The sequence below is a fragment of the Mugil cephalus genome, chromosome 12, assembly GCF_022458985.1.
Source record: "Mugil cephalus isolate CIBA_MC_2020 chromosome 12, CIBA_Mcephalus_1.1, whole genome shotgun sequence".
In the NCBI taxonomy this organism is placed as follows: Eukaryota; Metazoa; Chordata; class Actinopteri; order Mugiliformes; family Mugilidae; genus Mugil; species Mugil cephalus.
The window spans coordinates 11,330,569-11,347,116 of NC_061781.1; the positions used below are offsets into that span (position 1 = coordinate 11,330,569).

The following is a 16,548-nucleotide window of genomic DNA, read 5'->3' on the forward strand; positions in this document are numbered from 1 at the left end:
CAGGACTCGCAGAGATGAAGACATCTGGTAGGAGACGCAGCTTGAGCGTCGGCGAGGGACATTGTGTGACAACGCAGGAAAGCATTACTAAATCAGGAGCTATTAGGGATGGATGAAGTTGTGAATTTAGCACAGGGAAAGAAAGGGAGGAAAAGAAGGAAACCCATCCTTTTTTTTGAGTTACACTTCTAATTTAGGCTACGTAAGTGTTAAAGTAAGTATACTTTAATTATTACCATTAATTATTAATTATTACCATTATAATAATTATGGATGTTTATTGAATATTGGTTGATGTTTTGCATTAAATGCAGCTAATATAGTTGATTTAGGCTGACTTGAAGGGGCAGAACATGACTGTGATGATGATGTTTGTGGGAGACAACAGAGGTGACTGTGTCTTGGTAGGTAGAGCGGTTAGCGTTCGATCCCTGGAAGGTACCATATGCCTAAGTGTCCTTGAGCAAGACACTGAACCTCTGCGACTATAAAGTGCTTTGAGGCCCAACAGGTAGAAAAGCACTATATACAAACAAGACCATTTACCGTTATCAATAGCTAACGAATGCTAACTAAGATGAATGCTAACATGAGAGAACCTGACTGCAGACGTCTCAATACTGATGTAACTTAATGGAATAATCCCCCGGTCAAACTCTGCTTCCCAAAAGTCATATGCTATAACCCAGTTGAGGTAAAAAAAAATAAAAATAAAAAATCTATTTGACAAAATGATAGAATTTTGCAGATGAGTTGTGTTTCATCCAGTCAGAGGCTCCCCTGTTTCAGAGTCGACACTTTTCATCCTGACTCCTGAACATCAGTCAGTCCGGGCAGAAACACAAATATTCACTGCAGTCTCATGATGAAAGGCAGCTTTTTGATATGATGTTTTTCTTCTTCTCAAATACAAATAATGTGAAAACTATTAGTTTGAAATGAGTATATGTAAAAAATTTGTTCCAAATACCATATTCGAGTTCGGCTCCACCCCTACTGTCAATAGAACGCCACTTGTTTGCTATGACACCCAAGGAATGCACAACGTCTGAGCTTACTTGCCCCCAAAATCCTTTTTGTCCTGAAAAATCTGGATCCTACCACCTTTTCCTGAGAAAATCAAACATACTCTAATTTCTGATTGTCTCTTTTGTGTGTAAAACAACAGACAAAGCAACAGCTACAGGAGCATTCGGCTCCATTTTGCTGATAAAGGTGAGAGCAAATTAGTCAGGGGTATCATAATTGTGACTGAAATTATAAATTGTAACCTTTCTAATTTCTAGGAAATGTGGCAGTGTTGATGTGCAGCATTACAAACCTAATGTTATTGTGTCTTTTTATGTGCATGAACGTATTTTTTTTTAGTTCTGTGTTTCCCCTTGAGCAAAGCTGTGAAAAGACACCATCACCATGATAGATACAAGCCACAGATAAGTCACCACACAGACATGCAAGAACGAACGAACAAACCAACCAACACACACACACACACACACACACACACACACACACACACACACACACACACACACGTACGTCACCCGATGCCTAACGCACCATCAGTGGCATTCCATTAACAGTTCCAGGGCTAAAATGAAACGGCCCGCTTTATTCAAAGGACACTTTGTCAAACAAATGACCTTGCCAGAGAGAAACGCAATGCTGTTTATCAATTTGGCTTTAAACTTGTACTTCAGGAAAAAAATAACTGGCGACAACAAACACAGAAGGAATCCATCTCATGAAATATGCCTGGAAGCTTCCAATTCAACAGGCTGTGGACAGCGGCATCATTCACGGGAACCACTGCTTTTCGGTTCCCATTTACATGAGCAAGAGTTTTTTCACATCTGGTTTTGAAAAGTAAAGATATATTTATTGATTTTTTTGTGTGGGTGTGTGCGAATTGCCCATAGAACCATATTTTGTATAATATCATCTTTACAATCTTGATCAAATGGTTTGCTTACGGGGATTCTCACTATATGAAAACTTGAAAGGTTACTAGCTAATATTTTCAGTGGTTACAGTTACAGTGTATGCATGATAAGTGTTGTGGTTAATCCAGCTAGTAGAAACTAATACTGACTAATACTCTTGATAGTATAGTGTTATAAGAAAAAAAAGAAGAAAATGGCAGCACTACAGAACTTAGATCTTCCCTCCTGCTTCCTGGTTGATAGATTATTAGTTAAAGAGTCACCATTTCAATCTCAGTGTGTCACTCTTTCCTGTGGCTTAGGAGACATTGTACTCCTCTTTGGAGTTCTTTGTTGGTATTTAGTAGGCCTAAGACAAACACAAAGAGAGATTGCCAGTTTCTTTTAACCACAGTGTTTAACAGAACAACACCATCATGCGATATCCCAAGCTTCCCTTTTAACACTTTTAACTCCACATCATTAAATATTTGCAGGTGGTTTAGATTTTGAGTTTCAACCATGTCTCATTACAAGATAGAGTCAGTATTCAAGTAGTTGTAGTGTATGAGGACAAGTCAAAAGGTCAATCCATGAATGTATTTACTGCACCAAATACTTAGCAATGATCTCCTGCTTGTATTTGCTATAGACTCAAGTGTAGTCCAGGTCAGTTGGTTGGACATTTAGCAGTAAATGAGCCACATATTTTCATCAGCTGTAATAATACTCTTAAATATTGCAGTGAAGTTCCCAATTCTTTTGAGTTTGAGCATGGTTAGCAACCTCACCAGAGGCATACCATGTCCACCTGAACCCTGTTTAAGCTAGGGCTGGGTGTATTTGGGTATACACGACAATTCCTGCATCCTCTTGTTAGAAATTTTGCTGCAGTATCACAAATCTGGTTTCACACTGCAAATCTTGCAGTGCAATGATATTATTTCACGTGTGAGGTAGAAGCTACAACTCAAAGAGTACCGTCAGCAAAGCTGATTCAGTTCAAAAAGCATGACAAACATGAGCTACATCCAAGCAAAGCAATATGCAAGATGTTAAAAAGAGAGGTAAAAGATATTTCACAACTGAAATATCTCTAAATGAATTCATATTAAATCAAATCAGGAACCTATGAATGGCAATCGAATCGATTCAGGAAATGCCCAGCCCTCAAGACCCCCTCTTCATGAGATTTAGGGCATTGTTTGCAAAACCAGAGGGCAGTGCGCAGCAGTGACATCAGCTGAACGGACATAGAGGGTGAAATGTGATTTACAACTAATATTTGTCATCTGTTACTTTCGTGGAACATAGAACTTCCCTGGTATTATCTCCACTGGTGAAACTTATGAATCACGACGTCCACGGATGAAGATGGAGACAGAGTGTGATAATGGCTATGAGGAGTTCAGACAGACAGGGCCAGGGGCTTATCTGGGACTGGTCCATGACATGTTGTTAACAGGACCTGGTCGAGCGGTTCATTCCTCATTATCTTAATGAGATCGCAACCGCAGAACAAAAAAAAAGAAAAAAAAAAAAGACGTGACATTCCATGTTGGAAGGCGCAGATGAAGTGGTCCACGTGCAGAATGATGGTAACAGAGGAAGAAATTGGTGGAGAGGGGAGTGCAATCACACCGAAAGAAGGAAGAGAGCAACAAAGAGATTTTGTGACGGATAAAAGGAAAAACGGGGACTGCTGCCTTTCAGTTATACGCTTTCTTGTCGCAATTTTATGTCAGTGTCTGCCCAGATTCATATAACAGTAGACAGAACAAGGAAACACTGGGAAGGAATATAATCAAAGGCATCAAATGTATTCTTTTGCCCCAATGAGGGACGTCACCGTGTTGACATGACATCTTCTTTAAGAGACTCTTGTTATAGAGTGCATAGGACTGAGATTTTCTCAGAGAGTGCAACAGCATTCACTTTAAAGTCTATATAATAAGCTTACCACAAGCAATAAGCTTGTGGGGTACTAACATTGAAACCGGGGGGTCTCTTGCCCAGGTTTTCATGCAGGAAGAGAAAGAGATGGAGGTGGACTCCTGTTAGACATCTGCACATCTGGGTGAAATGTAATTGGTGTATGGATACTTGAATTTGGATGTTCTCACCAAATGTGAATTCTGATTATGAACCACCAGACCCCAAGTCTTCTTGAGATATTACATTCTGGAAAGACAGCCCAAAAACACGACACTCCACTACAGAAAAGCCAAACATGGTGGCAATAAAAAGTCCCCTGTTTGTGTACAAGTGTGATAAAGTGGTATGTTGCATGGAGTCCCACCATGAATTGATGCAACTATAGTGGACTGATAAATCGCAGAAATTACCCAGAAAACACATAGATAACGCAATTTACTTTGATGTGCTGATTCTGATTTATCACACACTGCAAAGCAACAGTGTCCCAACTAAAAGCTTGGACAGAAACATTCCTTGTATATTGATTCTACTAGAAGTAAAAATCTTTTTTGATGATTTAATGGAAAAAAAAAACAAACAACAACAAAAAACAATGTAAATTGTCATGAAATGTTCAGTCTACAAGGGTAAGGGTCAGTCTACAATTAGATATTGGTCAAAATACATTTGCAAATTAATTTCAAATCTTAGCGTCCAGTACAAGAGCTACATTTGAGAAAATGCAAGAGGTATTTCAGAAATTGGTGCTAGTGCAGTGAATAGGAGAATCACTGTTCCATTTTGTGTAGAGATTGCACTTTCATTCCTTGCTTTCAAACTGAAGGCCTCAGGAATAAATTTAGTCCTGGATTATAAAACTGTGCACATAAGAAAACCTTCGGCGTTTAGAGATTGCGGCCACCGTCTGTGTTTTGGGAGGAATCTTTTCTAAAATTAATTAAAACCAAATATTCAGATAACCTTTCTGTCCTCCTAATTAACACCCTGAATAGATAAATATATTACGGCTTGAATTTTAGTTCTTTTGTATGCTCTCAATTTCCTTTATGAAATTTGAGTAAAATGTGCTAACTTGTATAGTTTTAATTAACAGGAAGAAAAATGAACATGATTAGATATCATCTCCTTGTGCTATACTGCAGCTCCAGATTTGATCTAACGAACTTTATCACCAGACAGTAGGTTTCACTTATGGCTAGCTCACAATGAAATGTAAAACTATGTGCATTTTATTTTAAACTGTGAATTACTGAAAAATCTAAACAAACATTGATTTCCAGTTTCCTAGTAAACTAGGATAACTTTATAAGGATTTTCGCCGAAATTACAAAATTAATTAATTTTGCTTGAATTGAATGTTTGACATGAGTGAAAGTCTGAGCTACCTTCGTTTGACAGTGCGCATAAGTGTATATAAATTCTTACAGCCAAGGAAGGACTGGTCACAAGAGTAGCCAGAAAATGTCTGAAAGGGTTGTGGCACAGTGGACAGAATTAAGGTTGTATTCTCCTTTAACCCAAATTGTGATCTTTTTCGAAACTTAATCAAGTAGTTCAGAAGCTGAAACCTAGCGAAAAATAGAAAAACAAAATGAACAAATACTGAAAAATACTCCAAAATCAAAGTTAAGCTACTTTCGTCTATCCCAATCCATATGTGAAATGGACAGTAAATTGAATTCAGAGACATGGGTTTTCTAAATTGTTAAGATTGAAGCAGTGCATGACATAAAAAAACAATGCACTTCCAAAAACAGTGATCCAGCATTAGACAAGGACCAGACTACTGGAATCTGACTTCCTGTCAGACCAGCACCTCCTCCAAAATTTTTTTTTTTATTTTTTATTTTTTTTTAATTTATTTGGTCAGACATGTTACATCTGAAAACAATCACTGATCAGACATCAGACAACACCTAGACGACCAGGCACCCCCACCCTAGAGCCTCATTGAGCCTTTGGGTTCCCTCCACCCAAAGGACCCAGAGACCCCCAATAACAACATCCTGTTGCCAGACACAACAGGACACCCTCAGAAAGCCCATGTCCATTCTCTGATGAGTCACAACTATTTTGGAGGCAAAGGGGAGAGGTACACGATATTAGGTAAGGTAGGACGTAATCTTATGCCTGATTGGTGTATGTCATGTACTGTATATCGTTAGCCTAATAGCATAACTGCCTAAGCCATTTTTTGACAGACTGCTCCAATATCAATAAAAATACAATGTCCTTGCTACAAAATAGTTGTTTGTTTTTTTTACCTTGTTTTCCAAAAACATTAAAATATGACTTAGGCATTTATGCTATTAGGCTAACATTATGTGAAGTTCAAGATTCAATCTAACAGCTTAGAAAAGCCATGTCCCATTACGTATGGATTGGGATGGATGGCAACACAAAAAGAGAAAGCAGCACGGATGCAATGACTAACACAAAAATACGTTTTTTAATCAATAAAATAAGTATGATTAATTTGAAAACTGTGTGTGTATTTGCATGTCAAGTGTCTCAGTCTTTTCATAATGATGCAAAACTACACTGCCAGCCACAATAAGGTCATGTGCGGCGTGTCCTCATTTTATAACACTGTTGTACTCACGGCTTTGACACTGGTCCTCTTTGGTTCCCCAGCAACGGCCATTACAGGAACGATGGCACTTTTGACCTGCACACAAGATCAAGAAAATGGGTGATTGGCATTTTTTTTTTTTTTTTTGGTAAAATAATCAGCAACATCCAAAAATACATGATGGCTGAACCTTAAAACACCAGAGAAGGAACAAACTTCTCAGCAACAACATAGCCGGCCCATGGCTTATCTTGACCTACCTTTCAAATTTACACCTAATCTGTGGGAGCTTGTGTGTTTACGCAACATTAGCTGCAAGTGATGAATGTTATGGTGCTTCATTAAAAATCCATTCCAAGCACTCTGGGAGCACTTGAAAATTATTCTAATTAAAATCAGACATAATAAACATGCAAGAAATGCAGGTACCGGGACGACTGTGCAGTGCGTAATATAGTCTTGCGTTGGCGATATTTGCTTTCACTGATGTAATATAGATTTGTTATTTTTCAAGATCCACTTCAAATCGGATGTTTTTCAGGTATTCTCCGATTCGCGGGAGGAAAATGATGAAACGTGCCGTCTTCTTGTAACAACACTGCATCTCCTCTGACTGGTACGTGCTGTTCCAGTCATAAAATCTTAAGTAACTTCGGCACAGGCTGTTTTGCGAAAATAAGATCGTTCCCTCCGCCACTCCACGCATAATCAGCCCAGCACGACACAAGCGCAAGGCAGGTCGCGATAAAGGCAGCAAAGGCGCGGTAAGCAGCAACCAGTGCCTTTTCTGGGATTTTGGAGAACTTAATTGACTGTCTGGTAATTGACTGCGGGGGGAAGTGAGTCTGGATGAGCGCAGAAGTGCTGTCCTCTGTCCATCAGACTCTCCAGATGAGAGCTATTAGCATCAGGCCGGCTCTATTGCCCAACATGAGCCTCTCCATCCCCTGCCCTCCTCCTTTTCGTCATTTGGGAGCCTCTTCACCACACATTTCGCCTCTCTCTTTTCATGCTCCTCTCTCCTCTGTGGCTCTCCTGTGCTGAATGTCTATCCCCGTTTGTTTTTTTTTGTCTTCAGCCCTTCGGTTTTTCTGCTTCTCCAGGCTGCTCCCTTCAAACTAGCACTTTGACAATTCTTGAGAGAGAGGTCGACAGCCTTGACTGTATGAAAAGCGGCGCACCAGCAGGATAATAATATAAATGTCAGGCAGCCGTAAGTGGTTGTCTTGTAGTGCAAAGTGTGCAGGAGCTCTGCCGCGCTTAATTGTATCTCATGTTGCCCTAAGAAGTCGAAGAGTTTTCATTTACTGCCCAAGGCTGTCGCCATCTCATCTTCCAAATTGTCCGTGATCTAGAATAAACCTGTCCCACCCCCCTTTTTTCCTGCACCGTAATCTTTAACAGCTTTCCCAAAAGAGCCCCTGAAGGTGAAAATGTCGGGACGTGAAAGCACGCCGGCGTCCAAAGACAGATGGAGGGGTTTGAACTGAATCAGCAGCGTATTGATTTCAAATCTGTGTTTTTGAAAAGAAAGCTATAAACACAAGACAAGTGTGACACAAAAAAAGTCCCAAGCAATAACAACGTAAAGCTTGTGTCAACCCCTAAGAATGAAATACAGATTATGTTCTCAATTGCGGATTACAAGTTTGGAGACCCTTGATCTTTTGGCGAGGGTAGAGGACTTGCACAGGAGCCGGGGTCGATCCGGGGCTAATAGGGCTGCAGGGAGGAGGGGGATTGAGCGGAATATCAATGCTCGGAGCTCTTAATATGCATCTACAGCCCTCTGCGAGAGCTGTGAGGTAATGTCCAAGGACATTTGCGAAGGCCGTGTTTTTATTTATTTCATACCAGCAGTGCCTTTTATTTATATGATGATGGAGATGAGACAGACAAAACAGGTTTAAATTAAAATCAGCTTCAGCACTGAATCAAAACACAAAAGGGAAGGAGGGTTAAGAGGTTTAGTCGGGGAATGAACAGAAATGGGTCAGAGGCGTTAACTTCACTGACAGCCACCTGAACCATCAAGACCCTGCACCCTCCCGACAGATTAAGTATGTTTATTCCACCCTATTAAATCCCGTCATAACTCGTCACACGTGTTCATTAAATCGTCTCCCAGGCGGCCACAGTGTGTCATTGAAGCGGCATGTCCGAGCAGTCATTGTTGCCGCAAGCGGACTGACAGAATGGGGTCAAGGGGGTGGTTTTGTGATGACAGTGCTTTGCTGTTCACACTTGGCCCCTTGTTGTGAGTGGAGCAGGTTAAGATGCGGGGTGTCCCTTTGGAACATTGCCCCCTGTCACAACTGTGCTCACGCTGCCACTCTGGGAGAGGCGTCTGGATTTATGTTTCCTAATTTTGCGTCCGATCTTGTAGGGCGCTGTCGAATTTGAGCTATAGGAAGCGTCCGGTTGAGCGATGCATGCTTTCAGTCAGAACTGTTTATCCAAATGAGTCATCCATCCTGATTAGAACAGTGTAGTGCCCTGGCTATCTCAAGAAAACAAAATAAAAATAAAATAGAGCCAAGAAATGAATTAAATGGCAAGTGGGAAAGAAATTGAGAGGAACGAAAAAAATGTTGTCAATGTTTGAAAAGAAAAAGAACTTGGATGAGAAAAAAATGGACATTTGAAAAAGAAGCGCAAGGGCACAGCTAAATAATTAGAAAGCATGAGAAAAAAGACCCAGTTGCACTTTATGAAACGCAGTATTAATAATAAGCTTCAAGCTTTCATAATCAAAAAGATCCATGTTGTACAAATGACTAATGTGCAGGGTTTTAGCGTTAGGGTTAGTAAGTAAGATAAGGTCTTGGGTACCGATCATTCACATAAATTTACATCATTCACAAAAATCTGCATAAAATGTGTCGTGGCAGCTGAGGAAGATACAGGCGTAACATTATGACCACCTTCAGGCTCCATCCTGCTGAGGATGGCTGCTGCCATCAAGGACAACATCTACACTAAGGTCCAACAGTTTCCCTGCAAGAAAACTGTATTGTCACAAGACTGTCGATGTTATTCACTTCTCCTGTCAGTGGTCTTTGTGTTTTTCCTGATCTGTGTATCTGCCGCTGAAGACTACAACTTTAATCAACATAAAAAAATCTGGAGGTGTGAAGTTTAAGGTTTGCAGCTTGAAGGTATGTTAGCTGCTACTGGTCAGTCAGCGGGAGAGTGACACATCCACAGCTTCCAACTTGGACTGTCAGTGGTCACGTTGTATTGTAGGAAATTGGGGGTTTTGCCAAAAAAGAAGACTTCTCTCAAGTAATCTGTTGCTGCATGGTGTCCAGCGTGTCGAACTGTGCTTGTACTTTGCAGTTTCCAGGTGCGAATGAATAGCAGACGGCACTTAAGTTCCCAAACGACCAGAAAAATACAAGTTTACCCCTTAAATTGTTATACGTAACAGCAGAAAAAAAGTGTTGAAAGGCTCCATTGTTAACAGACACTTGGGAGTGTCTCATAACATAAAACAGAATAAGTCCCCTAGCACCTTTCAACAGACAAATGTTACACTTTTACAGTTTTAATCAAAACTGTAACTTAGAAAGACAGAAAAAAAAAGGGTGTTGAAGTCATATCACATATTTTGATTAATATTCCGCTTGTTGTGTTACTTACATGTGACACTGCTGTTGGTGGGAACCACCAAAGGGTGGATCCGTGGGTTCTTGACAATGTCCTGCCAGTGGATGGTGTCTGCATGGCACAGGAACTTGTTCTGGTCAACGTACACGCCTCCACTCAGAATCTCTGTGGAAAACAGAGAGGGGACACAGTCAGCAGAGACACACACAAGGCTCTCTGGATACTTACTGCTTACCATATCTGTTTGTGCCCAGAGCGTCTATATAATTGAGCACTCGTCGAACCAGTTTTTCTTAATTGATTGTTTCCCTTCTCATTTCCTAATTAACAAACATGACAACACTGCTGAAGTCAAAATTGTGAACAAACAAGACTGAACAGTCACTTTTCTCTCCATCGGAAGAGAAGAATTAGGCTGGGGCTGTTTGGGGGTGAGCAGTTCATCTTCAGTCACACAGATCTGGTGACAGTTGTCGTGAGGCAGCCAGGACAAAGCCATGTCAGATTTTTGTTATTACAACCGCTGATCTTTTCCCATTTCGTTGTTTTTCTCATCCACATCTCCCCATGCTGTGAGCAGACAGAGTCAATTATTTCCCTCTAGCACAACAACACTAAATCCATCTGGGATTTAAGCCCTGGTAAGGGACGGCAGGCCTAACAAGTTTGTAATTTCATATTTTATCAAGACGGTGATGTATCTCACCGTCATAATATTCATTACCTTGTCAAACCAGTGATCGTCAGGCTTAGAGAGAGGACTGATTCCTTATGGCACACAAACACAGACACACACACACACACAACGTCTGTTGATTGGATACGGAGGGTGGCTCAGATTATTGTTGTGCAGGAGTTCAGAGAATGCTTAATCCTGACTTGTATGCGAGAGCGGAAGGGAAAGAGAGAGACAACTAAAAATGGAAGAAAGCCACAGAGAGACGGATGGCAGGAGAGAAGCCCACTAGCAGATTTGCATTATTTACAGAGCTTGTGTGTTCTCTATCTCCCTACAAACAGATTACTGACACAGGGCTGAAACCGATGAGACACATAATCATACACGAGGCATCCCGCCAGCGCCACACAGAAGCAAGCAAATACAATATAGTCTCGCGACGGCTCGATTAAATGATACTCCCTGGATAATAGGTGGCGGGCATATTACCTGCACAGGTCACCCTCCCCACAAACTCGGCTCTATCTATCTGTGTGAGGGGTGAGTTAGCGGCATAAATTAATCCTGCTCCTCACCGCAGGAGGGATATCGCCGAGCCTGGAGGAGGCCATGAATCAAATTCAAACTGCTTGCACAACAGAACTGTTGACAAAGCACGGCGACGGACAACAAACCAACAAACAACGCGAAGTAGATGTGATAAAAATGCCAGCAGGACATCTCAACATCAGATAAACAAATCGTCCAAGCATGCTCACTTTCGTCCTGGCTGGGTGAACTCAAACTGGAGACACAATCAAGTCAAATTAAGTGGCAAACAAACCAGATTTGGTCACATGGGATGAGGAGTAAAAATCCAAGATCTGTTTTGTTATTTACTATTTTTCTGTGACATTCGGAGCAGGAAGATCCAAAACGACACTGTCCTTTATTCTCTTTTTGACCTTCTATATTTGAGGGTTGAGTAACACATGCAGAGCTTCCCCCTAGACTTGTAAAGTTGAGTTGGCAACAGCTACAAAAATTGGCAACAGCCACAAAAATTCATGGATATAACCTGAAAATCTACAAGGAACAACGTGAAAAATTCAGAATTCCTCCACTTATTCAAGTCCAGATCGGTATCCGCTTTGCCCAGCGCAGTTACACTGGCCTCTCTCATCAAGAAATGAATAATTAACAAAACGCAGCATTTCATAATACCTGCGATAACATGCAAAGCTCAAGCAGGCTTTGCTTTCATTAGAAGTAAATGCTTGGCTTGCATGTTCGCCGGGTTGTGCAGCCTGGTGGCCAGGGGGAGATCAATGGTTAAATCCTACTGTTGATTGTTTAGTGGGTAGAGAAAACGCCTTAATTAGTTTGTTCGTGTAGCTACCGCTCGTTTTCTCAGAACAGACCCCTCAACTGCCTCATCTCGGGAGCAACTCCGAGCACCTCTCAGCGAGCTCGTAGCTACGAAAGATGCAGCAGTCTTTGGTATCAGGATGCATGACCGTTGGAGGGAAACAATATGAAATTTAGAGAGGCAGAACAAATGTATGCAGGCAATTATTTTGATGGTAAGTGCTTATTGTGATATTTTTTTTTTTCCTTTATTGCCAGTGTGGGGATGAGTTTGATTAAGACCGGGAGGCAAATAGCAAACCAATGATCAGAAAAAAAGGCATATTAATGAGTTTGTGAGAGTGAATTAATAGGGGTTGTGTGGACTGTTTAATGAAGAAATATGCAGGACAACAGAAACCCCATAATAAAACGTTGATTGCTCCAGTGTTGAAGGATTGCATTATCAAGCACCCCCTATCAGAGTGCAGTATTATGGGACTACTACCCTCAGTATGCACTATTGTCTTCCGGAGGCATGAACAAAAACATACTGGCTGCATAGATAAGTAAGAGCTATCGCAGTTAGCCAGACTGTGCATTGAAAGATGGGCAAAAAGTGAGGGATTCTGAGAGACACTCAAATACTGTAGTCAGGCAATTACAGGAGACAGACAAGCACTCAATCAAAAATACAGCAGCAGCTCCTCTTTCCTCTTGCTGCGGAGCTTGGGATTTTAGCCTGGGTCGCCACCGTCTTATTGACTCTGAGAGCTTCAACTCCGTTTCGGCTCAGTGGCTATCAGCTCAGTGGAACAGAGGGGCGAAACTCTGCAGGAAGATGAGGATGCATTCTGGGTCAGAGGGGCTAAATGCTCGGGCACAGATCCTGCTGGATGCCCCAGCAGCACTGGAAGGCTGGAGTTGTTGCTAGGCTGCACTCCTCAGGCAGGAAAAAAAAAAAAACACAAAAAACAAAATAAGAGCCGAGTATCCACATGCAACACACACACAGAGAAAGAGGGGACGCTCAAAAACGCATTCGCACTAACGCGCGGATCGGGCTTGGCACTAATGAGGCCCTCATTACTATACGAGCCTTGAGCATCAATTAAATTACCAGTTTTCTTTATCAGTGAGCTTGTAACCAGAAGGTCACTAATTTGAATCCCTGCACAAGAGCTGGGGAAAAGTGGGTGGAGTGTGTCAGCAATGCTGAGCTGTCCCTCTTTCACGCGTCGTATGAATAGCTCGAGAAAGACGCTCTATCAGTGACGGTTTAACCAACAAACGATCAAAGAGAAGGTGGAGAAACACTTCAAGAAGAAAACAAGGTGATTTAATCGTCCGATTCCGGGTCAGCTTTGCATTAAAGAAGCATCAAAGCTGCTGAAAAAAAAGTGCATCGTTTCAGAAGAGAATACAAATAAGAAAGACAGACTGTCTAAAATATGCCTGTAAAGGCTGAGGGGATGATAAATTACAGAATAAAACTGCTTGATGAAACGGAGCCACTACAGAGGTGTGATAACAGCCCACCAGCACACACACACGCTCCCCACAAATAGGACGACCAATAAGCCAAGATAAGAAGAACATTTTATCGGGCGGAGTTTTGAAAACACTGCTCATGCTGCCACACAGAACTACGTCAATCACTGCGCCTTGAGCTGCCCGGCTACTGACAGTAGAAGTCAGGACAGCAAATCACTGCCTTTGCTCTACAAATAGGTGATTTCCCCTCCCATCCATCATCTGCCGCTAACCACACAGTTCCATCCTTGTCCTCCAGTCCCTGGCGTTGTCAAGGAAATGCAGTGTCTGTGTGTACATTCACATTCTTTTTTTTTTTTTTTTTTCACGTGCTGTGCGACACATCGTACCGCTGAAGACAATGACATAGCAGACCATAATAGTTTCTAATACTGCACCAGCTCAGGGATGGTTTGAGAATGCGTTTGGTTGTCTTGTGAACAATTATGTGCTCATAACATTACATTATGTTTTGAAATGTATCGGTGGCCTTCCAGAAAGAGTGCTGAACGGTATGTTGACTGCAGCTTTTACCTCACGAGAGTGAGTGATAAAAATTACTTTGTCTCAATAGATTATCATCTCATATGAAAAACTTCAAAATTTACTTTTGAGGAAAGAATCAAGAAGAATCAACTAAACTGAGGCAGCAGAGGCCAAGACAAGCTGACTTTTTAATTCCCAGCATCTGTTCCACAAACAGTGGAACCTGCAATAATAGGGATGCACTGGTCCAGTTTTAGGTATTGGTCAATATGTCAACTGGTGAAGAATCCATATGTCTAAAGCATGACTTAAATATTTTGCTAAACTTTGTGATGCATGGTGTAATGACAGAATATGCTAGCAACTAGCATGTGAGGAAGCCCTGTGAAGTCAGCCGTGTGAACTCCCTTTAAACTCAAGGACGGACGAACCAAAACAGCTTTACAGAGCATTTTAAAGACTGGCAGTAGCGCTTGAAAATTCAGTACCATGAACTTCATTAAACACTTACAAAAGAACCATGGAAAGAAGTGCATCCAGAAAAATGGCTAACTTTCTGTCTCGGATTGGTGTCCACATCCCCAGATACAGTACTCAAGGTTGCACTGTATTTGTATCTGTATCTGTACTGGCTATGAACCCTTGTATTTTTCTCATAATGCAACTCAACAATGTTCGCTCAAAAATACCTCATGCCTTGGAAATATCCCCTTCTTTAAGATACCACAAGTAGATTTAATCTCTCATGATCAAACCAAAGTATTATTATTATCTTTTTTTAATAAAATACTGAAAGGTTTAGTCTATTAATCTGAATGAATGGTTTGAAGTGGCGGCCATCATGTTAAACCTTGTAAACAGCGATACAAAACCAATAAACTCTTTTATATCTATCAGGGCTGGCTACTGTAACACAGTAGTGTTTGGCTCTACCTTTTGGTAATAGTAATGTAATAACAAGACCAATTCTGTGTTCAGACAATGAACTCCTTAATAGGAGCTCTATAGTGTGGAATGAGCCGCCGCAGACATCACAAACTTCACGTCTTCTGTAAGATCAATGGGTGGGACACCTCCCACTGGAGTGGCACCGAATTGTAGAACCGTTAACGCAGCCCCCAAGTGAAATGGCAGCACCCATTCAACTGTAATTGCACTTTTATGTGTTCAACTATTGACCTGAAAAGAACAACTGCATTAATTCGGCAACATAAAAGTGCTTCACAAGAGGCTCACCAGAGAGATAGCAGAGGGGAGGACTTGATCGTCCCTGAAAGTACTGCGGTTTTGGAGCAGCAGTACGGGCAGTGCACATGTGTGTGTCAGAGAGTATGTCTTACATGGTTTGGCTGTGAGAAAAATGGGAGTTGAAATTGTGTGATTGGAAAACTGGACCAAAAGAAGAAGAAAGAGATTGAGGTAAGACAAACACACAGCCACGGACGAGGTTTTATTAATGAGTATATTTGTACGGTGCGTGCTCCACATCAATAACCTGGAGGGGCTTTACACATTCAATACATATTTAATGTTAACACTGTGACTGACATCCATGCTTGAGCTGCTGCACCGGTACACGGCTATCCACGTTGGCAGTGTCGCAAATGCGGACCGAAATTTTCGGGGGAACAAACAAACTCCAGATAGCAACGCACAAAAAAAAAACTCTGTTCCCAAAGCCTTTTATTTCATTCAGACGTATAGGCCCATTTCCCCTTCCTGACAGTTGAGTGTTTGGGAGGAAAACAGGCTGCATAGGCCAGCTGAAAATAAGTGACGGTGATAATAAAAAAATACTGCATTGGAGGAGACATACATTTTCTTGAGAGGACTGCGGGTAAAACAGTAACAACAAATGGAAGCGGATAGGCCGAGAGAAATGGCTGTCTGAGGGGACAGAAGCAGAAATTAATGTCTGGATGCGCAGCAGTCACTGGACATCGGTGTAAAAATTATGGCCGGGAACGAAACGAAACAATGGAGTACTGCAGACTGTTGAGGTATAAAAGTTAGTAAGGTACACAGTTAGAACTTCATCACAGTTACATCTATACCCCTTTGCTGTATTTTAAATGCAAACTGTATCATAACCAATGAATGACTGGTTCTTTTTCCACTGGTTAGGTAGAAACCAGGTTTACACTGTCTTTACACTGCCTCTTGGAAATAACATTGTTTTGGAGAATAATTACATTTATTGCTTTACTTTCATTAGACATTGCACTTTTCTGTCTGACCTGCTGTCTGCTGTATGTAAAATACACAAAAAACTCGAAACGCTTTGATCCAGTCGCAAACAGAAGAAAAAGAAATCCTTGAATCTCCCAGTGGTTCCTAAAAGCATCATTTCCTCTCGTGCATTTAAAAAGTCACTCTTTTGTATTCTATGAGAGGTTCGTTTTAACTCAACGGAAATCCCTGTAAAAAAAACAACAACTGAGAGTTGTTATTAGAAACGCACAAATATTCAATCTTTAAGATCA

The 16,548-nt window shown here is 41.3% G+C and overlaps 1 protein-coding gene across 1 annotated transcript in view; it reads right to left on the reverse strand.

Annotated features, from left to right (window-relative positions):
• LOC125017431 (receptor tyrosine-protein kinase erbB-4-like) overlaps positions 1–16,548 on the reverse strand; it is a 292,157-nt gene that overhangs the window by 95,441 nt on the left and 180,168 nt on the right. Inside the window, exons 4-5 of the mRNA XM_047600584.1 lie at positions 10,075–10,206; positions 6,463–6,528 (exon numbers count right to left, since the gene is read on the reverse strand). Coding sequence (XP_047456540.1) covers positions 6,463–6,528; positions 10,075–10,206 — 198 coding nt within the window. The remainder of the gene's footprint in view (positions 1–6,462; positions 6,529–10,074; positions 10,207–16,548) is intronic.